This window comes from Pteropus alecto, unplaced genomic scaffold (assembly GCF_000325575.1).
Source record: "Pteropus alecto unplaced genomic scaffold, ASM32557v1 scaffold155, whole genome shotgun sequence".
NCBI lineage: Eukaryota > Metazoa > Chordata > Mammalia > Chiroptera > Pteropodidae > Pteropus > Pteropus alecto.
The window spans coordinates 788623-812946 of record NW_006438113.1 but is presented as its reverse complement, the minus strand read 5'-3'; the positions used below and the strand labels follow the sequence as shown (position 1 = coordinate 812946).

At 36.0% G+C, this 24324-nt stretch overlaps 1 protein-coding gene, 1 long non-coding RNA gene and 2 pseudogenes across 4 annotated transcripts in view; 3 read left to right on the top strand and 1 right to left on the bottom strand.

The window, feature by feature from the left end:
- The window catches only part of WAPL (WAPL cohesin release factor), a 67453-nt gene extending 44098 nt beyond the window's left edge, over positions 1-23355 (bottom strand). For both annotated transcript variants that reach the window (XM_006915452.2, XM_006915453.2), the window contains exons 1-3: positions 22937-23355; positions 19725-20245; positions 1937-2977 (exon numbers count right to left, since the gene is read on the bottom strand). In XM_006915452.2, the coding sequence (XP_006915514.1) occupies positions 1937-2977; positions 19725-20223 (1540 nt within the window). In that variant the 5' untranslated portion in view covers positions 20224-20245; positions 22937-23355. The remainder of the gene's footprint in view (positions 1-1936; positions 2978-19724; positions 20246-22936) is intronic.
- Positions 9958-10073, top strand: LOC112482763 (annotated as a pseudogene).
- On the top strand, positions 12258-12376 carry LOC112482694 (annotated as a pseudogene).
- LOC112482672 overlaps positions 22666-24324 on the top strand; it is a 7162-nt gene continuing 5503 nt past the window's right edge. The window contains exon 1 of one of the 2 annotated variants that reach the window (XR_003047380.1): positions 22666-22832. This is a non-coding gene — a long non-coding RNA (uncharacterized LOC112482672). Of the gene's footprint in view, positions 22833-23567; positions 24006-24324 lie in introns of those variants that run through there. The other variant, XR_003047379.1, reaches the window with a different exon arrangement.

Below are 24324 nucleotides of genomic sequence, written 5' to 3'. Positions count from 1 at the left end.
AGTTTCACTTTGTGCAAGTGGCAACATCAATTCTTCTGCAAAATAACTGCTGGATATCTATGAACACTGACAGTGGTATGGTCTAGTTTAAACAAATATATGCAATATCAGGTGGTATCTATATTAACCATTTTTCTAGAATTTAAGGACACTAAATCATATTGGCCTTCAAAGAATGCCCACTTACATCTATAAAGATCACATTATTTTTAAAAAGACGATTATCCTTGGCAAAAGATATACAATGACCTAGTACAATGTAGTTCAATGATTTATGGATCTTCACACAAAACCAAAAAGATTAGATTAATTTCCAAATGGTCATTTTTTTTTTAAGTCTAAAAAAAATAAAGGAAGAACAAAGGAAGACTTTTCTCTAGCCCAAACTTTAAAAATGTTTGCTATTTTATACATTATATAAAGACTCAAATTCCAACTTTCGATATATCAATCAAATGGTCTCTAGTTTCAAAATTTCATTTGGTATCAACTTGAAGTCTGTGAAAGAGAGCCTAATGAATTCACATTTTAAAGTTTAAAAACTTACATTACCACAAGATGTAAATTTTAGCCATGGATTTTTAATTACAGATTAGGATAATTTGCCATCAAGGTTAGCATAAGAGCTAAGTAAACTGCAGCAGGACAGGAGCTCAGGTTTCATACATTGTTTACTTATCATCCCCCTGAGAAAGCAACTGTAAAGCTGATTTACCCAGTCAGATCTCAAGCAACTAACAAGGCTGCTGCAAACTTCAGTACTCCCTAAGAGATTCAAGACAACACTGGCAATTCTGACAATACCCTTATTTTATTTATTTTTTGCAATGGGGTGTCAGAGATGAGCCCTTAGGGCTATGCCCATATAATTCTAGTTTTAAAGATAAGACTGATTCATTCTATCCAGCAAAACTACTTTTAAGCCAAATAAGGCAAAATGGTAGGTAGTCTCAAGGATGATTTAAGAGTATAAGTCTATATGTTAAGAATACTGTTAGAATTCTAATTTATCATAATGACACTTCCTCTATGACTCTAAAAGGACAAAAGCTTTCTTTAACAAGTAAACCGATACAGAAAAACTGTGTTTGGTCAAATACAAATAACCCAGAGGCTTTCACATATTCTTCCTCACTCAACAGTCAATCCACTTCACAAAGCCCTTGTCAGGTAATGACTTAATTATAGCAAAGCTAATCTATTTCTTTTGTTTGTCTCTCATGGTCCTTACTTAAGGGGGTCAAATATGTGGTGACAGAAATCTAACTTTGGGAGGTGCACACACAGTGTAAACATACATATGCCTTATTATTAAAGTGTACATTGAAACTTATTGGATTGCATTAACCAATGTCACCATAAAAATAAATATATTAAAAAAAATTATATTTTCACCACTGAGAGTAAAAAAATATTTAACTAGCATTTTTCAATTTTATTAAATCAATTTAAGAGGATAATTCTTAAGGTTTAATCTTAACTTTAAACTTAAGAGTTCTTGAGAATGTTTTTAACATTTATTAATTTTGAACCAACTGCAAAGCTTTCTTCAATTTTAACTTTCTAATATTTCTCTCATTACAACCACCTACTATCGGTGTAGTTCAAAATGTCCAAAATCTATCCTTATGTTTCCAATGTATCTGGATTTTCAAAACTGAAACATCAAGATGTCTGGGAATCCAGAACACACACACACTTTAAAACTCTCAAGTACTAATGTAATAGGAGAATTAGCAGAATTAAATAAAAACAAATATGAAAAGACTCCTCAATCTACAACCTGACTCTTTACAAGTGGAACTTGATTATTAACATTTAAAATGCTGTACCCCTGGATAAGGTAATCTGTGGTTCTAAATAGTACTACTATTAAAATTAAACATAGATTAAAAGTGAGTATCTAGGAGGAAACTAGCTGTTGTTAAATTCTTACCTGCATTATTAGTACTAGACTGACCGTCCTGGGAATTATTGCTTTCAGGAGGAGGCTGCAAGGAGGGTGACGGAGCTGTTTTAGTTCTTTTTTTGCTCGTCTTTCTTTCCACTTGACAGTCATCATCTTCATCATCTTCACTTTCACTGAGATCATCAAAGCCAAAATACTTAATTTTGTAATTAGAACTCCCAGAACCTCCTTCATCACCTCCTGTCTCATCATGATCTTCAAAACCAAAAAATTCAAGTTTAACATCCTTTTTGGATTTAGTATTACTAGGTCGAAATCTAGTAGTGGTCTTCGAAGTTGCAATATCTGCCTTTTTTCTTAGACGGCCAGCTTCTCCCAAATCGGCAGGGGTTGATGCAGTGAATTCATCCATGCTGCGTTCCATAGTATCCTGGATGGTAACATTACACACTGACAAGCAAGATGGATGTAAAACAGTGTAATCTCTAGTCCGTCCAACTGTCCCTCTAAAACTGGTCCCACAACTTACACTGCCTTTCTTTGCCTGATTCAGGCTATCTTTGTTTGATTCACTGTTTGCTTTGGCTAAGGCCTGACTGGTGCCATCCAATAGCTTATCAAAACTTGATGTTCCTTGTGAAGATTTTGCTTTATTGGCCCTACGGTACGTCCTACAGTTGCTTGGCCTAAGAACGGTTTGCACAATATCTTCCTCAATGGCTTCATTTAGATTTTCCAACCGATTTTTTAAATCCTCATCCTTTATCTCCAGAAGAGGATCATTATCCAAATTCAAGATACAATCTTCTGATCTGACATCTTCGAAATCATTATCCCATTCATACAAACCAGTTCTTACAGATCCCTTAATTAGAGATATTTCTGATGGAGATTCTGACCTTTTTCCAAGTTGGGAGTTCCAAGTATCATTTGTTTCCTTGATTTCATCAGCTTTGTATCCAGAAGCCACTATAGTTTCTGCATTGGGTTTCTTACTACTGTCTTCAGCATTTTTGTAAATATGGTGACTATTCTTTTCATATTCTTCACTAAAATTTTCCACTTTATCTGTAAAAATTAAAAATAGTCAAAGGATAAAAGCATGAATAACATCAATGTAAAAGTTAACAAATAACAAGTAACTTGACTAGTTAATAGTATAGAACCAATTAATTTTGAAATAATTGCAATAAATTTTAATTGTGAAGAAATTAATGTTTACATATTTGACATTTCCCCATCCACCTTTTCAGTTCATAGCTCTCATGTCTTACAGTGACCTCTCCCTAAGCATCCAGGTTCTTTAAAATTGTTACCCTAAATTCAACAGATTTTAGTAGTATTAACTGGATCAATTCAGAATGACAAATAAATGAGTCAGCCAAACCCTCTTGGAGGTATTATGGGTTTTTCAAATAAAAATGCTTAAATTAAAATAGAGTAGAATGTAAAAAGTACAACACAAATTAAAATATTCTAGAGTGTCTATATTTCCCTGTGGTAGGGCTGCCCAAGAGGCATTCCAGCCCTATCTAGAAATCTGTCCCAGCATCAGGTTTCCTTGGCTATTTCTGCTTTCTATTCTTTCTTCTAATTCTAAAATCCATATGACTTCAAGAATTTTTTTTTTTTTTTTTTATACAGTGGCTCTGGTGTCTAAGCTAAGTGGCTACAGTGGCTATTTATGCATATTAGCTAGGAGTAAACCTTAAACTGCCTATTAACCTTGTACTTGAGGAAATCATGTTCATTGTCTTTAATTTTTATCATCAGAGACATTTATGTTTACCTTCCTAAATGAGATGAAAATATAACTAATTTGCCCAGAATTCACTGGTAGTAAAATACTGGCAAAATGTGTGCCAAAGATAAAATTACTTTTAAAAAGTGCACTTATGGGTTTAAATATAACTTGCTAAGATTTATGTTTACTTACTTTTAGAAGACATCTAATTTATAGGTATTTGTTTTAGTCTTAGATATTTCCCAGCTGAAAACAAGGAACTATAGTTTTAATAATCTCAGTAGTACCAATCACTAACCATAAAATACTGAAAAATTAAAAATTAAAAGCTGAGTCTGACATCTGATACTTTAAAAGGGGTAGAAGCAAAATCAAATCTGAAGAAATAACAAGTGGAAGGAGTACTAGTAGCTGAGTCTGGAGATTACTACTGCCCTGGTTAAACTAGTTCTTTAGAGCACAGGCAAAACCCCTAACTGGGAGTTTTCCTGAAGACTTCAATTTCCTCGTCTGTTCAAAATGGAAGCCACTGACCCAGACTTTACAGTGTTACTGAAGGAATTACTTATTAATAAATGCCTATGGGAATGCTTAGTATGCTTAGCTACACAAAGGTCTATGAGATGTCACTGACCACCATACAACATCATTTTTAAAATTGTATAGCATTTCATTGTCTTAATGTCACAAAAATTATTTAGGCTGTTTCTAATTATGTATTAACCATTCTTCTGACTTAAAAATAACAAAATTTACGCTAACAATAAAGTTTATTATCCATATTTTTAAAAATTACTACTTCCAAGTTTTACTTATAACTCTCGTTTCTTCTAAAATCAAAAAGAATCCGCATTGTTTTATAGGATAAATTGCCTTTCAGATGAGTGTTATGAGCTTATCTTGTAAATGTGTTTATGTGTGAAGAGTAATAAAGAGCCCTACACAGAAAGAATTATTCTCACTAAAAATTATGTTATATAATTTATATTAGTAAGTATAATCTATTCATGTATTCAATTATATAGCATAAACAATCCTACAAATGAATTATTAAAGTATTTTTAAACTTCTGAAATACATTACATAGATAAAAGCCAATTTAATTAACAAAGAGTTATGCATGAGAAAAGTTGTTCAAGTTCGCCACAATAGTATTCGTTTAGCTCTCCAACAAATGTTTGTAATTATACCTTCATAAGAGAAAGTAAGGCTATCTTATCCTAAAATGTAGAATAGCATTTACTTTCAACTGCCTTCTTCCCTCAAATATCCCAGCTTCTCTGTCAGATAAACCCACTTAACAGCTCAAAATATCAAGTCTATAAAAAGAAGAAAAAAAGGAAAATAAAGATGAGTTCTTAAGAGAATCTAAGCATTACTCTTTTTAATCTAAACTATATATAAACAGATATATAATACATATATTTATCATTTACAAACAGAAATGTATTTCTAGCAATGATAAGTTTAGGAATTGGATGACTGCCAGCTCTGTCATTTACTGGATAAAACGAAGTCTTAAGTTCAGTTTCTTCACCTGAAAAAATGAATAAAATTATGTCTCAAGGACAGGTTGATAAGATAAAAGGTAACATACTTAAGGATATTTTCCAGGTTATAGACACACATGCAAATTATCATAGCTATTAGGACTTTGCCATAATACAGAATATATTTTTAATAATCTATTAAGACTTTTCTTAGTGGAATATAACCTATAAATTCATCAATACTATTCCTTTATGTCCTGTGTCTATCAGCTTCATGCAAGCAATCCAAAACTACCTTATAAGACCTACTGTTTTTCCTCTAGCTAGACGGTGAAGACTGGAAGTGTAGAAAGTTCTCAGTACAAGACTTAGCCCAGCACCATCTGCAATCAGATACTTAATAAATGCCTTTTAACATCACTAGATTTTAGCATCACTAGACATTACTCAATCTTTAGTATATTAGGTTAACACATAAGGGAGGGATTTTACCTTAATGAAGAAGACTACATGGAATTTGGGAGTTTTGAGTATGGGGTTGAATCACACAACTAAGCCAATAACTAGATATGTAATATTGACAAGTCGCATTACTTTTCTAAGCCTCCAATCTGCTGATCCAAAAAACAGGAGCAACAAAACATAAAAGATTAAATGCCCACTCCTGCCTTACGGATTCTCAAGTTTGAAAGGAAACAGACAACTCTCCTCAAAATAAAAACACAAACATGCCAGTACTTGAAATAATAAGAGTATACATAGTTTCATAAAGGAAATTAAACAGGTGAGATGATTTAAGGTTTCCAAGAATGAAGCGAACTCTGAAGTATTTAAAAAGTGGGAAGGGAAATTTGATCAAAGATGTATGAATACGTTTCACAGGTTCCACAAATCTTGTTAAACTGTGTGAAAAAATGTGCACAACTTTTTCAGGGAGAGTATCTACAGTTTTACCAAGTTTTCAAACACTCAAACATATTTTTGTATTGGTTTAAAGCACAAAAGCAGCAGCAAAATACATGTGGAAAATCAGTATATGTTGATTGTAGAATTTCAAATCTCTACAGAAAAGATGGATTATTCCATAAAGGGTACTGGAGTACGTAGGAAAAAGTTGTTTTTTTACCTCAAATATGAAAATATATTCTAGATGAATCAAAGACTTAAACATGGAAAAGTTGATACATATAAAATAAAAGAAAATTTTAAAAAATGCATTACCCTGAATGGGGAAGTTCTTTTCTCAGATACAGAACTCATAATCCATATTAATTTACATAAAATCTAAAATTTCAGCATGGCAAAATACGTTTAAGTCAAAAAAAAAGAAAATGTGAAAAATATAATTGCAACTCCTATTATTCTAAAAGGTTAATTTCCTTAATTTAAAAAGAGCTCTTGCAAATCCAGATGAATTAGAGACCTAAATATGAAAGAGAAAATTACCTCAGGCAGGGAAGGATTTCTTAAACAAGATACAAAAAGAATTAGCCATAAAGGAAAAGACGTTTGATATCATCAAAATTAAATCTGTCCATTAAAAAACACTACTTAAGAGAACTACCAGACAAACTGTGGCGGGGCGGCGGGGTGGGGTGGTGGAGGAGGGGGAGAAGATATGTAAAGAATGCCTACCACTCAATAAAAAGATATCCAATATAAAAATGATCAAGGGACTTGACCAGTCACTTGATAAAAAAGGATATTCAATAAATATATAAAACAGAAATATATTAAAAGGCATGTACATACATTAGTTATTAGAAAAGTACAAATTAAAACCATAATAAGATCACTACACAACCACCAACAGCCAAACAAAACACATGCTATGACCCAGCAACTCCATTTCAAAGTATTTAAGAGAAATGCATGCGTATGTGAACCAAAAGAGATATTAAAATTGAACCATATGGGGTGTCCATCAATGGATGAATGGATACAGAGGTGGTACATATATACAATGGAATATTACTGAGCCATAAAAAAAAAAAAGAATGAAATCTTGCCACCTGTAACAACAGGGATGGACCTAGAGGGTATTGTGCTGAGTAGAGTAAATTAGACAGAGAAAGACAAATGCCATATGATTTCACTTACATATGGAATCTAAAGAACAAAATAAATAAAATAGATACAAACTTACAGATAGGGAGAATATTTTGTTGGATTAAGAAGAAAAAATTGGAAGTTACAAAATGGTCACAGGGTTGTAAAGTGTAGCATAACAACGGATATACTTCCTTAACCTGTCTTATAAGAAAGTGAAGGGATTTCCTTTCACTTTACAACAAACCCATCATTACACAAATGAGGGGAAAAAAGGCCCAAGGAAGCTAATAGCAAAGGTTTAAAAATTAAACCAATGGCCAAAAGATCTCTTAAAAAGACCCATACTGAGTTCTATTATGTTATACTGTCTATAGTGGTGGTTCATAAGAATTGAAATACTAAGGCAGATATATCATCTTAATCCATCTTAATAAAAGAGGTCAAGATGAGAGGTTAAAAATCTAATGTGATGAGCAAATGGCAAATATGTATTACATGCTAAAGACTAAATTTAAACAAAACCTTCAACTTCTGCTAAGGAGTCTGTATTGATAAAGAAGCGGGGCTATGGAGACCGTAACTCATGAAATAACATGGGAGATAAAAGGGTGCTGCCATTATATGCAAGCTGCTTGTAAGTATGAGTAGCTGTCATGAGAAGTGGGAAAAACTTATTCAATGTATAGTAATCATTCAATTCATAAACACTATAAGGGTTAATGAGCAAGAAATTAAGGATTAATTAGAGCTGTCCAACAAAGAAGGGGTTGCCTAGGAAAGAGACTGTACTCCCTTGTCATAAAAGAAATATTTGATAAAATGGGACCTGATTAAAATAACTTCTACTCTGCAAAATACACTGTTAAGAGAATGCAAAAACAAGCCATAGACTCAGAGAAAATATCTGCGACATATCTGATAAAAGCCCTGCAACCAGATTATATAAAGAACTCAAAGTTCAATGAGCAAAAAATTCGAACAGAAATATTTCATGAGCAAAGAAACTATACTAATATCAAATATACACTCATTAGTCATTAGGAAAATGCTAAAGGCTGATTTCTTTAATATATTAAGAATTCTTACACATCAATAAATCCAACATCCCAGGAGAAAAAGCTAGAGACATAAAAAGGCAATTAATAGAAAAAAATAGAAGTAACTTATAAAAAGAGATTCTACTTTATTCACAATTAAAAAATCAAAATACGCAATGTTATATGTCAATTATATCTCAATAAAGCTGGGAAAAAAATCAAAGTAAAACGAAGTTGAACTATATTTATACTTGCTAAGCCTTCAAGTATGTGCCTGGTACTGTTCTAAATACTTTCTAACTATTAATTCATTTGCTCTCATAGCAACCATCTGAGGAAGGTACTATTATACAAGTTCACAAGCTTTTAACCACAATTCCAATATCCATAAAGTCTTGAAAACTAAGTTTTCTCATAATGCATTCTGAAGCAACACATGACCTAAGTGAAGCTATTTATAGCATTTATCCTACTTAAGATGGCATTTTATTTTTACGAAGAAACACTGTCTGATTAGCATGCTGCCTCAGACCCTGTAGGGTGTTAATGTAAAATACATACACTTTCTATATTCCAAAATAATCCTAAATTCCAAGACAGATCTGGCCCTGTAGGTTTCAGATAAGGAAATGTGAACCTGTATCCCATTCTGCAGATGAGGGACAGTAAACATACATTAGTGGTTGACATTAGTTATTAAGTGGTATTTGTCTGATAAATAAAGCAGCTTAAAAAGAAAGTAAAAACATCAGAACGACCCAAACGTCTGACATCAACAAGGAACCAGTTAAGAAGTTTATAGCACAGATAGAAATTGACACACCATGCAGTATTTTAAATAAAAAAGGAAGGAGACCAGAAAGAAAACTTTAATATACTGACATAGAATTATCCCCAAGATACATTAAGTGAAAGAGCAAGGTACAAAACAGCATGCTATCATTTTGTGGATTTAAATACACACACACAAAATACATACATACACATAGGTAACTGCTTGTATGTGCATAGCATATGTCAGAAAGGCTGAAAGAAATAACAAAAAATGGTCTGGAGTGAAGAACTGGAGTGACTGGGGATAAGGGCTGGGAAGCTTCTAAATAAAAATTTTAATTTAAATTTAAAAATACAGATATACATATTCTAAAATGAAAAAAATTAAACTCCAAATTAAACCATTTTCTACCTTTCAGTTGGCAAAGCCCAAAGTTTACTAGGAGGATGATGAAAAAAAAAAAGTCAGACTGGCAGTGGTAAATCTGGCAATATCAAGTGAAAATTTAAATGTATATGCCCTTTCAATTCCACTTCTGGAAACATATCCTAACATGATGCTCAAAAACATAAGTAGAAAAAAGGTCAATATAGCATTTATTTATAATAGCAAAGTACTACAAACACCCAAAATATCCCTGAGACTAGTTTAAAGTAAGGTGCATCTATACAATAGAAAATCAGGAAGCTGCTAAAATAAACAAGGTAGATATAAAAATATAGAAAAGTGTACATCTTAAAGATCTCTCCTTAAGTGTTTTCAAAGGCATATTATATATACACCGTATGCGTGTTTTTAAAGATACAAAGATTTGATGCTATGCATATTTAAGATTGTGAAAAGCTATATAGGAAATTATTTTGGATGTGGTTCCACAGTGTAGCAGTTAGCACGTCTGCTTTACACGCAGAAGGTCTGGGTTTCACACCCCAGTGGAGCCACGGTCCATGGTCTACAGCCATGTCACCCTGAACAAGCCTGATGTCTGATCTCAGAAGCTAAGCAGAGTTGGGCCTGGTTAGTACTTGGATGGGAGATCACCTAGAAAGATCAGGTGCTGTAGGCCTAAATAATAATAAATAATTTTTTAAAATTTATTATTCGATTCTGTGGAAGAGAACTTATTTTTTTCACTGTCTACAGGGTATGTAGCTATTTATCAGCAGCACCTAAAAAGACACAGGAAAAACTGAGGTATATCTTTCTCAGTGGATCAATTTTATTCATATTTGAAAGGTAAAAACTATTTCTAAAAATGTTAAGTATTTCAACTGGTAATTTAAAACATTTTTATATTTTATAAATCATGCCTATCAAACACAAATTTCACACGTAATTTTAAAAAGTGAAACAACTTCAAAAGTGCTACTCAGCTGGGCCCACTACACAGAGCGGTCCAAGTCAACTCAACCTCCCCTCCTCCTACATGACCACAGCCTTATTGCCAAATGCCATACCCCACCAGCTAGCCAAGGAACTTGTCTGCTCCTGTGGCTTCCTGCTCAAGCTGCCCATTTCTACTCACCAGGAGAACAGAAAACACACCACATACCCCAGCAACTCCTTAACCTATGGGCCTCCCTTCTAGGTTGGCAATTAACTCTTTAAATTAGAAACACAAACCCCTCAGACTCCTAGAGTTACGCTAACACCTTCCAAAACATATACACAGGCACAATTAAGTTTTAAGGAGATTCACTTCTAAATCCTCAACTCTCCCACGTACACTGGTCCAAACACAACTCACCAGAGATTATTCACTCTCCCACTTATGAATAATGGCATATCACTCACCTGTCTCTAATATTACTATGGTACATTGCTCTGTGGTGCATGACCTATAGAAATATAATGTGGTTGATTATTGGCTTCTGTGCTTAATAACTGAGTAACTCTAAGAATTCTGTAACAAATCCTTTGCACGTCAGGTGTTTTCCAACTGTTGTTTTCCAATTAGAAACTGCTATAAAACAAAAACTCTTTCCATCAACTTTGTCAATATGGTTTCTCTATATTTACATGTACCAAAAAATAAGAATAGATTGATGCCAAATCCTTTTCTTATTTTAGCAAATGACAGTCATCCACATACATATGAATTAATTTTAAAAAGCCCCACCCATGTCATAGAGATACATTTCCAATAAACTTGCCTTTAAAATGTATAGCATTCATATTTGATCAATTATGTAATACTAGAATTTTTAAATATTTAGAGCATTATAATCACAGAAAATTCTTATAAGTTTAAATTTAAATTTATATATTTTTATACAAAGAATTATGAAAAGGATAACCATTAAAGGACCAAACACAAATATATTCATTAGGAAAAAATTCTGAAGGGGAAGTGGGACAGAAATACAATTTCAAAAAGTAAAAGGAGCACTACAACTCTTTGGGCTGTTAAAGAACACATTTTTTTTTAATGTATGAAAATGAACAGCAAATAATTATGGCATCTGCAATCAAGAAGGAGAGTATGAGAAAAGACAGTTACTGATAACAGCAGTTGCTCAATAATAGCAGTTATTTGGAGGGTGAAAGAGCTCTGGAGTGGCTGGCAAAATTCCATTTCTTGAGGTGGGTGGTGGATATACAGCTGTTGCTCTTATAAATAATTCATTAAGCTCAACTTATATATTTCTATGTTTTGTGTGATTTTCTGTATCTGTTTTATTTTACTATAAAAAGGTTAAAAGAAATCACTATAACTAAACTGCATGTTTTATTTTTAAATGCCCATTTTAATAGAAAATTATATTATTTATTATTTTACAGGAAACTGTATCCTTTGTAAACATTTAAATGAGATCAATATTTTTATAACCAGCAATCCCAAACCTCGGTACTTACCCAAGAGAAATAAGGACATGTCTACACAAAAACTTAAACATAAATGTTTATAGTAGCTTCATTCATAATTACCAAAAACTGAAAACAACCCAAATGTCCTTCAACCAGTAAATGGATTATGAAACATATACCCAATGAAATACTCAGCAATATAAAGGAATGAACTACTGATGCATACAATATGGAATACTCTTAAAAGCATTATGCTAAATGAAAAAAGCCAGATTCATAAGGCTATATACTGCATGACCCCATGTATATGACATTTTAGAAAAGACAAAACTACAAGGATATAAAACAGATAGGTGGATGTCAGGGATTGGAGACTGGAAAAGGGACTGACCACAGGGTTGTATGAAGGAACTTTTGAGGTGATAAAAATACTCTATATCTTGTCTATGGCCATGCTACCCTGTAAAAGCCTGATCCTGTCTGATCTCGGAAGCTAAGCAGGGTCAGGCCTGGTTATTATTTGGATGGGAGACCACCTAGGAAAACCAGGTGCTGTAGGTGTAAAAAATAAAAAAAGGGATTGTAAGCTGACAAAGTCCTTGCAATCAAGGGTTGCCTCACCTAAAAAAATAATAGTAATTAATTAAAAAAATACTCTATAACTTGATAGTGATTACATAATTACATACATTTCCACAGAATTTCACAGTTTGGTGTTTTTGGTTTGTTTGGGTCTTTTTTAGATATTACCCCAGATATATATCTTTCACTTGTCCTTCCAGATCCACTCTCCACCCTGATCTCAGCCCTAGAAGGCTGACTTGTATCAAAAAGTTTCCTTACCCTCAGGCTTCTATTGGGTTCCACCCACAAGGAGCCCCCAGCAGGACAAAGGAAAGTTAGGTTCAGGTATTTTACTCCTCTAGCACTTTCCTTATGAGGCCTTTAACAAAAGGACAGTGGTCTTAAGGTGGTTTCCTCTATATGGCTCAGATAATCCCTTGGTGTTTATCTGAAAATAAACACCCTGTCCCTATGCAAATGGGTGATAATAACTTCACTGCAGCTAACCAAAGCCAGGGCACCATGCCTTATGCTTTTCCTAACATTCCTCTCACATCTTTGTAAACAGCCCCTTTATAAATAAACTTTCCTGGTATTCGCCTAACTGGGGCATGCCATCTGTTTCCAATTGGGACCTTGAAGGTGCAAACTTTGAAAATTCATGGGGAAGGAGATGAAGTGGGGACAGTTTATAAAAACTAGTTTCTAGATGATTTGCGAACAAAGGTTTAAAAACTGCTCTAGGAAAATCTGGTTATAAAGCTATCATCCCTCTCATCTGTTTCGATGTTTATATCTATCCAAAATGTAAACACATCTTGTCATCTACCTTCTCTTGTACTCTAATACTCAAAATTATCTGTACTTCTTTCCAATCTCATAATCCAACAACCCACACCCTTAAATTCAGAGTATCCGGCCCTCAGTGGATACTCACATATACCTGGAGGCTCATTCCCTCTCCCCACTTCCTTATCCTAGCTGAAACCTAAGTGCCTCTTTTTTCCTGCAGCCTTCAGAGTTCTCAGAGTAGGATGGTTCTGGGGTCACTGGCATGCTGGCGCTTCAAAGCCTCTTTATAAAACTATTACTTCTCCATTCTCTTATAAAAGCCCATTATTTTGAGGCTTGTGCCACCTAGTGCCACCCTCTAATCTTCCCCATACCCATCATTGAACGACCTCTTATTCATTTATTTAAAGATTTTACATAAGGTTTATAAAGTACCCCTCCATGCCAGTTTTGCTATCATTCCACTAAATCCCAACCTCCTGACCTCCTAGTTCTTTAATCTTCTTTTCCCATCAGCATTCTTCTACATTCCATCTCAGCTCCCAGTTCTCACAATTTCATCAGGAACTTGTCATGTCCTAAAAAGCTTCACCTCTTAAATATTAAAACCAAATAACTCACTTTAAATCACAATCTACCAACTATCTAACTTGCTTGTTCCAGTAATCCCATTCTTGACTCTTATTTAATAAGACCCTCAGTATACTGACTCCTCCTTTCCTTTCTCCTATCCACCAGCCTTGTCCGTTCCTGAACATTTTAAATTCCACAGTCCTTCATTTCAATCACTCTCCGGGCAATATCCTAACTTTATCTGTTTATTCCACATCTTTTCAGGCAAAATGGCAATCCAGGATAATTCTAATAATCCTATCCAATATTCCATATTCTGTGTAGGTTCTGGTTGATGGGACCTACCAACAGAGGGGGAGAAACGCATTCACTCATATAATGGGTAGTGACCATGAATTTTTAGTGATACAAACTTCAACTAGGGCCCCATTAAAGTCCAGAAATCCTCTCACTAGACAGCTCTATCTTCTACTTTCTGCAACATTTGTTTGAACCCTTTGTCGCTCCCCTCCAGCCTCCATATTACCCTGCCCTACTTTCTCCCTCCCTTTCAGAGATAACCTCTTTTTTTTTTTTTTTGAGGGGAAAAAAAATGCTTCCATCCATAAATCATCTTATCCTTCCATCCTCCCACTAAGCTCACATTTCAACCATCCTCCCTCCTGTCCAGGAAAGGTAACATCCCTTCTTCCAAGACTACTTTCCCCCTGTGCTTTGGATCCTATGCTTCGAGACTCTCTCATGAAATCAAACCTTTCAGAACCCCTCACAAAACTCTAACTGCCCTCTTTTTTCCCCCCTCAAAACATCTTTAACAACTTGCTACCCCCATTTCCTCATTGGGTATACTCACTACTCAGAGAACACGCCAATCTAAGATGCAAACTCCAATGCCTGTTTTGCAAGCCTCACATTTACTAACTTTGCAGCATTACAATTCAGTTGACCCTTCATGAAACAACTTTCTGCTGACCTCTATATAATATCACTTGCCCGATTGTCCTTCAGGTGCTCTAGTTGCATCTATTCAATATCCTTCTAAGTTTTCTTCCTCTTCTCTCCACCATTAAATCTTACAAGTTCTTCACAGTACATTTTCCTCTTACACTCTCCTTAATGACTTCATCTAACCCTGTATTTTCAAATGCTCTGAAAAGCATCAAGTACTCTACAAATGTGTTGTCACCTACACTATTGTTATTACTCAAGCTTTGAGAATGATTCTTTTACTAAATCATTTATAAGAAATTAAAGTTCTACTTTAAAACAAAATTAACTTAATTAAAATTAGTGTCTCAAAATTCACTTGTTGAATTTCCATTTTTATACAAAGAATTATAAAGTAAAAGGCACTTATTAACTGTAAAAATAAAGTCAGTTTTATGCACTAAGTATTAAAAGTGGTTTGGCTATCATTCTTACTTTTTAAAACTTATTTAAATAAAGGCAAGAGGAAATCCTTCCTTTGTCCTTTGTCAAAAGTTATTTCCAACATCAAGATAAAACGTTGTATAGTGACAGTCTGTTATTGTAAATATAAAGCTTTAAAATGATAAAATTAAGTTTATTCACATCAGAATACAGCACCACTGTATGAGAAAAATACTGAATGTTTCTCAGATCTTCCACTTAACAGTTCAAGTTATTCAGCCTCTCTAAACTATGCTTTACCCTCTTTCAAATGGAGTAAAGCCTGCCTTACATAGTTGTGATTAAGGATCTATTGATATATAAGGGGTCAGCACAAAGTAGGAACTTAATAAATAATAGATCTCTTACCCACTTCTCTTGAAAGAAGTTAAATTTAGGCATGACTTAAGTATATTCTATACAACAAATATATTCAATATCCAAATGAAGGAAAGTAACTCTTGCTGATAATGACGGAATCCTTTAATAATCCTCATTAATCACCTGTATTTTATCCAATGTGCAGGTGACAATCTCATCTCAGAACGCAAGATCTTGGCCTACTTTAAGCTTTCAGGAATAGAACAATTCATTTCCCTTTCTAAAAATCATCCTCAGTTCTAAATCAAAGTTAACTTCCTGACAGTAAAACCCTCTAAGTTACACAAATAGTATAGCTTTAAGGAAATGAAAAAAATTTACTGGCTACAAAACCAGTCATGCAAATTAAAAGCCTATGCAGAAGTTATCTCAATATTTGGCAGGATGTGTAGACTGAATCCCAGCTGGCTGGCAAGGAAAGTGTGCCAAATAGAAAGATAAGTCTTTGCACACTTTATTCTAGAGTCCAGAATAAAAACCTGCAGCAGAAAGCACAAAGATGAAAATGGAAGTAGTCTCATATAAAAGGCAAGAAAAGCCTTCTTTTATCCTTAATGTACACAGCCTTAGATTTCACACTAAAGAATATTCTGAGATCTCTTAAAAAGGCAAATTTCAGGTCCTGTTGTCATTTTTAAGTGGTACACCTATTTGAGAATTCACTGCTTCAACAACTGCAACTAAAGTATGTGCAAATAAAACAGGAAATCCTAAATCTGCTTTAAAATAATCCAGGATAGAGGATGGGAGGTAGAAATAGTATGTAAAACAAATGAAACAAGATTTGCTATATACTGACAACCATTTAAGCTGGTAAAGTTTTTTGGTTTTTGTTTTTTAAATCAAGAGTTAGGACATTTTACCAACTCAATTATTTCTTGCAGTTCCCATTCACAGTTTGTAATTTTGCTTCTGTTCCCTGATCCATCAAACATCTATTTGGAAAATGGCAACCATTAGATGCTTTACCATGACCTCATTCTGAATTTTCCCTTTAACTAAGCCACAATTTTTAAAAGTACTATCCAGTATAAAATATTTGAAACAAAGAATTTTAATAGTACCTAAAAATTAACCATAGACACTCCTATAGACAAAGCGATCACTTTTAAACTTGATGCCAAGAGAAATGGTTTGAACTTGGATAAGCCTTTTTCACTGATGTGATGTATAGACAGCAGCAGTTTCCTCTTATTCAGTTTTCCAGTTTCAGTTGTCCTCAGTCAATCACAATCCAAAATTATTAAATGGAAAATTCCAAAACTACATAAATTTTTAATTGCACGCCGTTCTGAGTAGCATGATGAACACGCTTGTCATCCCACTCCAACCTGCCAGGACGTGAAATCATCCTTTTGTCCAGCGGATCCGCACTGTATATGCTACCCATCCATTCGTCACTTAACCTTCTCAGTGATCAGATGATCATCACTGCCTGTGTTCGAATAAACCTTATTTTAATTAATAATAACCCTGAAGCCATTCCCATAACTGTTATTACGGTATAATTTTTTATTTTATTGTTGTCAATTTCTTACTGTGCCTAATTTACAAATTCAACTTTGATAGGTATGTATAGGAAAAAACAGTATATATAGGGCTCAGTACTAATCCATGATTTCAGGCATCCACTGATGTCTTAGAATGTGTTCCCTGCAGATAAGGGGAGACTACTCTAATTACACAGTGAAAAACGGTTTAAATAAGTAGGAACATTCCACTGAAAGGATACTATGGCACTTAACTTACACACTCTGAACAAACTTGATCTTAGAATTTCTCAAAGGTTCTTGAATAAAATGCCTGAACATGACCTGCAAAGGATTTCAGAGATTTCTGAGACCTAAGTAGGTACATGGGCACTTTCATCTGAAGTTCAAAATTTTATCATTCTCAACAGAATTGCTAATTCAGAAAAGGTTAGGAACCACTTTAGATTTATAGAGATCCTTTTAGTCAAAAACTTAGTTTTGGGTTTCCAAACTTCAACAACAATCAGAAGGCTTTCTGAATGAAAGTAAAGTCAATGACAATCCGACAGACATAATAAAAGTTCGGACATGGGGAAATGTCCAAATTTTACAGAGGAGAGACAAAGGGAAAAAGGTCATAACATATAGAAGTATTTCCAGAACTATAACCAACTTGTAAACATATGAATTTGTGTTTTATAAGAACAACTTAGGATAAGACTACCATGAGAATCAAAAGCACTCCCTCAAAGTTCTCTTCTTATCCTACAGGGAGCTGCTCTGGGTGGCCAAAGGAGAAAAGGAAAAATGAAATATTCATAGTGCTATATCATTCCCTTCCCACTAAGGGTGCCTTGTGAAGGAAGAGAGAGAGAGACAAGATGTTCCTGAACATCCATCTGACTGTATTTTAGTATATTTTCTCTTCACAAACCCATCATAATGGAGTTTGGATTTCGCCAGGCCACAGCATCAGCACCAGAACTATAACTCAGCTACATTAGACTGGGAAGCTAATATTCCTTCTACATAAACATACATCCTCTTGATATCCTCTGCCTGCAAATCACAACCTATTCTCCAAAACAAAACATTTGGGAAAGCCTGTGTCTGCCTTCCTTGACCAGTTTAACCATTTCCCTAGCCTCATCTTCCTTCCTCCAGCCTATCTACTCTGCATTGTGAATCGAGTATCAGAATATAGTAAGATATGGCATTAAGAACACTAGACAAGTGAAAAAACACTCCGAGTCTAGTAAAGTAGAGGATACACAGTAGGTACTCAACATGTTGAAAATCAATAAATTAATCTCATCTAGTAGAGGACACACAGTAGGTACTCAACATGTTGAAAGTCAATAAGTTAATCTCATCCAGTAGAGGACACACAGTAGGTACTCAACATGTTGAAAATCAATAAATTAATCTCGTCCAATTCTGCCACTAGCTGACCTTGGATAGTCACTTGACCTCTTTGAGCCTCCTCTATAAAATGAAGAGATCTGACTTAAAAATTTGTTTTGGCTCAACAGTTCTACAATTCCAATACATTTTTGGGAGCTGATCCAGGAAACAGTTTTTATGCTCTGCTTTTTAATAAAATGTTAACCTAACCTGAAGATATAAACAATGCTTCAGAAGAAATGTGGGTAAAGTGTAAGGACTGCCAAATTAGAATTAACTGAGAAAATCAAGTGAACGACAATAACAGCTGGCTCATCCTCTCATCCAAGGGTGAGAAAAGGGAGTGAAAATGTTCAGCATTTTTACTGTAACCATGCAAGGCAGAGTCTTTTATCATACTGTTTGAGGCACCTTTTATTTTGCCTCCAAGGAACAAAATTCTTCTTAAGAATTGAGTACTAAAAAGTTTGGTTTTTACTTCTTTTCAAAATATGAGATCTACATAACCTTTCATACCACTGAACTTTACCAAAAAGTCAAAAACTAAAGTTTGTTTTCAACTACAGTGCTATCCAGGTCCTATTGCTGATAAGGCAAACACTGTCTACCTGTCACCCTCAATTTTTATCTCTTCAGTCTTTTAGTTAATTGCACTTTGTATCATTTGTCTCAAATCCTTTACAAAAGGAGTAGGGGTACAACTGATAAAATATATTGTGTTAAGAGTGAACACTAGATGCCAAATTTACAAATTAACATTTTAAAAATACAACTGATTTAGTGTATTAAAAGCTATTAATACAAGTTGCTACTGGTGCCAGACTATGAACTAATCTTAATTTGCAATGAAGTTAAATTCTTTAATGTTTGGGCTCAATACCTCCTTAATCTTTCTAAACTAGTTTTGAAGGAAAGCCTAACACTCCAAAATCTAATCCTCATTCTAAATGCTCATCTCATTTTCATTGTCAGTAACCACCCAAATCCTCCACAGTAATAGAAATGAGATATTGTGGAATCCTAATACAACAAAAAAGAAATGTTTCTTATTGAAACTGGAGTTAGGGATTATGAGACTTCTCAAAATGTACCATAAGTAATAGCCTGGAAACATTTTTATCCAAGTTGTTTTAAATAAAATTTCAACCACCAATTGGTTTCTTTGAAGTTCTTAACTTTTACAAAATTATCTATAGTCCCCATTAATCATAAATGCAGAAAGAAAACCCAAAAATATTTTAGAATTTAAATCATTTAACTAAATGGCTTACATAAAGTTCTTTGGGCTCAGAAGAAAGAAAATCAAAACTTACCTAAAGTCGTTAATTTAGCACAGCTACTTTTACTTGCATCATCTTCTAAGATTCGATTTGTGCTCTTTTCTTTCTCAAGCAAAGTATCCTCCAAATGTAAGCATTTATCAGAGACAATACTGTCTTCACCCATCGCATGACTAATTTTGCTATTAGCTTCAAGTACTGAAGTGACGTCTTCCAGCTGAGCAGCTTCACTAGTTTCAGAATAAGAGGAACCCTTACCCTGGGCTAAATTCTTTGAAGAAACTGGTAGAGACTCATCATCACTATCAAATCCAAAAGGATCACCAGTATTTTCTTCTTCCATCTTAGGTTTCTTCGGAATTTCTTGGATATCTGGTTTGAAATTAGGCCTCTTTTGCCCTAATTTAGCCATAAATGTGGTCTCTCCCCATTTTGTGCTAAGGGTGGTCCGTTTGTTGGAAAAGACTTCATCAAATTTTGAACTGCCATTTCCTCCTTTCCTACTGTATGTTTTCCCAAATCTGGATGTCATTTTGACACCTGTTTCATATTCTCTGTGGGGAAAAAAATGTAAGAAAATATATAATCATCAAATACTTAAGTGTTAACACTGAATTTAAAAATAAGAACCTAAGAATTCTCCCCAAGTGGCTTTTCAACATTCAAGATAAAATCTTTAAAAACTGTCAAATAAATATGGAGATAGAGTGTAAAGAGAGAGGCTCATTTTTTACTCTATATACTTCCACATGTCAATTTTTTTTACAATGAGCACATATTCATATGCTACTTACAAAGTAAGACTAACCAACTTATAACTCAGCATACACAAAACCAATTTATAGTGGGGAATGTTCACTTTTTAATGCTTCAAACCAATCTACTTGCAATTCTCACAAACATCACTTTTGCCTTAAAAAAATATTAATAGGGTAATTACCCCAATATAAAATCTTAAACACAAAATGTTCATTTTTTGCAGGATCTCAGAAATATCAAATAGTTGACTAAATTTAGTTTTTTGAAATTTCAGAGCACTTATTTATATTTTTTTCATGTATTAGAACCTGCAGCTTTTAACCTAACCTTAACGATACTGATTCTTGGTCAAATGTAATTTAAAATGTGACTTGAAAAACAGTCCTTAGTTGGTCATTTCCCTAAGCACAAGAAACTATACTTATTCTACCTTCCTTGTCCCTATAGTGCTGTGCTCATTTGCCGAGTTACATTTTCTGGAGCTGTTGGACTCCAGCATATTACAGTGGCCCATGGATTATTAAACGAAGCGGTAACTTACCTCTTCACATTATAAAAGATAAACTTATTCACCTAATTTATCTACACTATTAATAACAAATACTGGGACAAAATTTTCAGAACAGTAAATCAAGAGTCAAACATTTTTAAAAACAAGTTACAGCACTTTTTTAAAGACTATCAATTGTTACCCATTTCTTACACTTTGACCTAATGTTTAAATATCAATATATAAAATATAACTAGAAAAAAATGAACAATTGCCTAGAGGTTGGAAAAAAATCTTCCTACTTTGAAATTTACAATACAACTAGAATATGTGACTTACATTTCTGAATGTTTTGATCTATAAATGTTTTCCCTTTATTAACTTAAATTCTTGCAATTTATAATGAATCACAATAAACTTAGTTTTATATATATTTAGTGGACTATTTTCCCTTCTCACGTTTGGTTAAACAATTCCAATCTGACAAAATAATATAGTCATCACACACATCTGCATTAAGACTACACAGGTTTGAAGATCTTTTAACATGCCTAAGGGAGTTCTATTTCCCCTTGTAATGTAGACCTACACTAAGGATCTTGTCTTTCTTAAGTACAGCCTAAACAAAACTAAGTATATTTGGCAGCTACAAGTATAACAAAATAATTTATTTTTATTCCTCCAAGAATGTAAAGCCCTGTTGTATAGACCCATTTATAAACACCAACAAAGCTGGAACTTCATGGATACACTTACATGGTAATGACCTAAAAATGCTGACTAAAGGCCAAACCAAAAATCTAGACTTGGGCTCCTTTACGTATACACCAGAAAAACTCATCGCAAAAATGGTCCCAGAACCACAAAGCATTCACTGTAGCAAGCTGAAAGTCTGCAGGTGAATGTTTGATACTAAGGAATTAGTTATTTTAAAAGATAAAAAAAATCATAATTTTTTTTTAAAAAGTTCATGTCTTTTACAAATGTATGCTGAAATATTCATGAAATGTCAATGACTCGCTTTGAGTGTGGAAGTTAAAGCGTGTAAACAAGAAAAAGTTAATGTAGAGTTAATAACGTGAATCTGAGATGAATACATGGGAGTTCATTATATAATATCCCTACTTTTCATTTCCTTTATAGTTCCCACAATGCATTTTTTAAAAAGTCTCTAGACAGATTATTGTGATGGCATTTTCTAAGCCTAGAATGTAAAGTATGTATAAATTCAAAAATTAGTGTGCAGCCATACTTGACACATTTTAAGTATATTTCAAGTAAACAGGCTATCTTGCTCAGGCTTTCACTTCCAAAGACTATCATCCTAACTATGAAGGAAAGAATGATTCAAAACCAAATTTTTTCGGTCGCTGGGCCTTTTCTTTAGCCCAAAGCCAGGTCGAATTTTCAGGGAAGTGCGCTGGGATAAAAAGTCCTCACACTTAACCTCCGTTCAAATCTAGAGTCTTTTGGCTCCCGCAATGGCTTAGGGGCTTCTCTTAAGGCATGAAGCCGGAAAGGGCAAAACCAATCACCCAGAAATCCTCACCTGCAGGCGGTCGTGCGCCAAGGGGTACCGGGAGAGGCGGCCCCCCTCCTGCTGGAGGATCACGCAACTTTTCTCTTCCCCGCCCCCACCGCCCAGGAAAGGGATGTTGCTTCCGACGCCCCGGAAGCCTCGGCCACCGAATCCCCAGGGCAGTGTAAAGGCCTCTGTGGCGACCAGGGACAGAAAAAAAGACGACCAAGGATTTGGGGCTAAAACCAGCACACTCGACCGCGCTTGGGGAAAGAAGTATATCAGCAGCCGCCCAGAAAGAACTCAGAAAAAGGACAAATAAAAGAGAAAAAAGAGTTTATGCCGTTCCCCTGCCCAACTTCCTTAGAGGCCGGTAGGTAAGATAGCGAGACTTCCATCACCCCCTGCCAGACCCCTGCCTCCCCCACCCTCACTGGCTCGCTCCGGGCCTAGGCAGCCACCCGAGACCTTACTTACCCTCGGCGCCTGGCCGGTGCTTTGGCCTCGGGCCGCCTCCGCCTCTCCCGCCCCCAGCTGCCCACGGGCGGGCGCCGGAGTCCCGCGCAGGAGAACAGGGCCGGCTGGTGAACGAAGAGGAGCAAGGGGCTCCGCCACCGTCAGAACCCGCGACTCTACTCGCGGTAAATAGGAACCCGGTGGAGGGGGGGAGGAGCGGCAGCACCGCAACTTCCCTCCCCGCCTTGAGCGCCGCCAGCGGGCCTTGGCCTAGGCCTCCGTGGCCACCGGAGCCCACTACGTGCCTCCGCTGGGCCGCCGCCGTCTCCTGCGCCGCCGCTTCCGCCGGTGAATGGTCAGCGCTGGAGTTTGAACAGGGCCCTGAACCATCTCAACGCCATTTGCGCTCCCGGCCCCCCACCTCCTTCCTCCAACAGCCGCTCGCTCCGTCACTCCGCTTCCCACAGGCCCCGCGCGGCCGCCCGACCCCGCAGCCAATCGCGCAGCCGCTTACTCAAACCGCCGCGCAGGCGCCGCGCCCCGCATGCTCGGGCGCCCGCCATTGGTCCGACCGCGGGGCACGACGGGAGTTGTAGTCCCGGTCCGCGAGGTCGTGGGTGTTGAGAACTCCGCGCGCGATCGGGAGACGGGCGGACTTGCTCCGCGGCCATGGTTTCCCCCCGCTCGGGAGCCAGTTCCAGCTCCTGGTCCCGCCCAGAGTTGCAGGTGTCGCGGGGGAGGGCTGGGGGCGCAGTGCAGGCAGCTGTGTCAATCGTTTCCCCTCCAGGGACACGCCAGTGTCTTGGGACGGTGGGTTGTACAGCTGCGCCGGGCCTGCTTGGGCCGCCGCCCGGGAACGGGGAGGCCGGGAGCCCGCGGCTCGGAGCCGCCCTCGACCGGGCCTAGTTGGTGCAGGTAACGATAGCGGGAACGGGGAGACCCGGAACGCTAGGCACCCGACAGCTGCAGCCACGAGCGAGGGAGGCCGCGTCTCTTTAATGCGCCCCCTCTGGCCCCTCGACCCTTACCTTCGTCGTTCTCTCTCCGTCTGTCCCGGACCTGTTAAAAGTGACCCCGAGAATATTGGATGGTATTAATGAATTATCATCAACCTTTTTGGGTGATAACGGCAATGCGGTTATGTATTTTTTAAAAAAGTGTACTAAAGTTTTGACGGATAAAATGTTGTGGTCAGTCTGGGATTTATTTTAAAATTACTCATAAAAACTGGAGGAAGAATAAAACAAGCCAGCGAGATGTTTTTCATTGTTGACGCTGTGTCATGCAAACACACCGGCTCATTATTTCAGTTTCTCTGACTCGTACATCTGAAATTTTCCATAGTAAAAAGTTTAAAGAAATGAACCAGTGATTGCCTCTGGGGAAGACAGGGAGGTGGGAGGTAATAG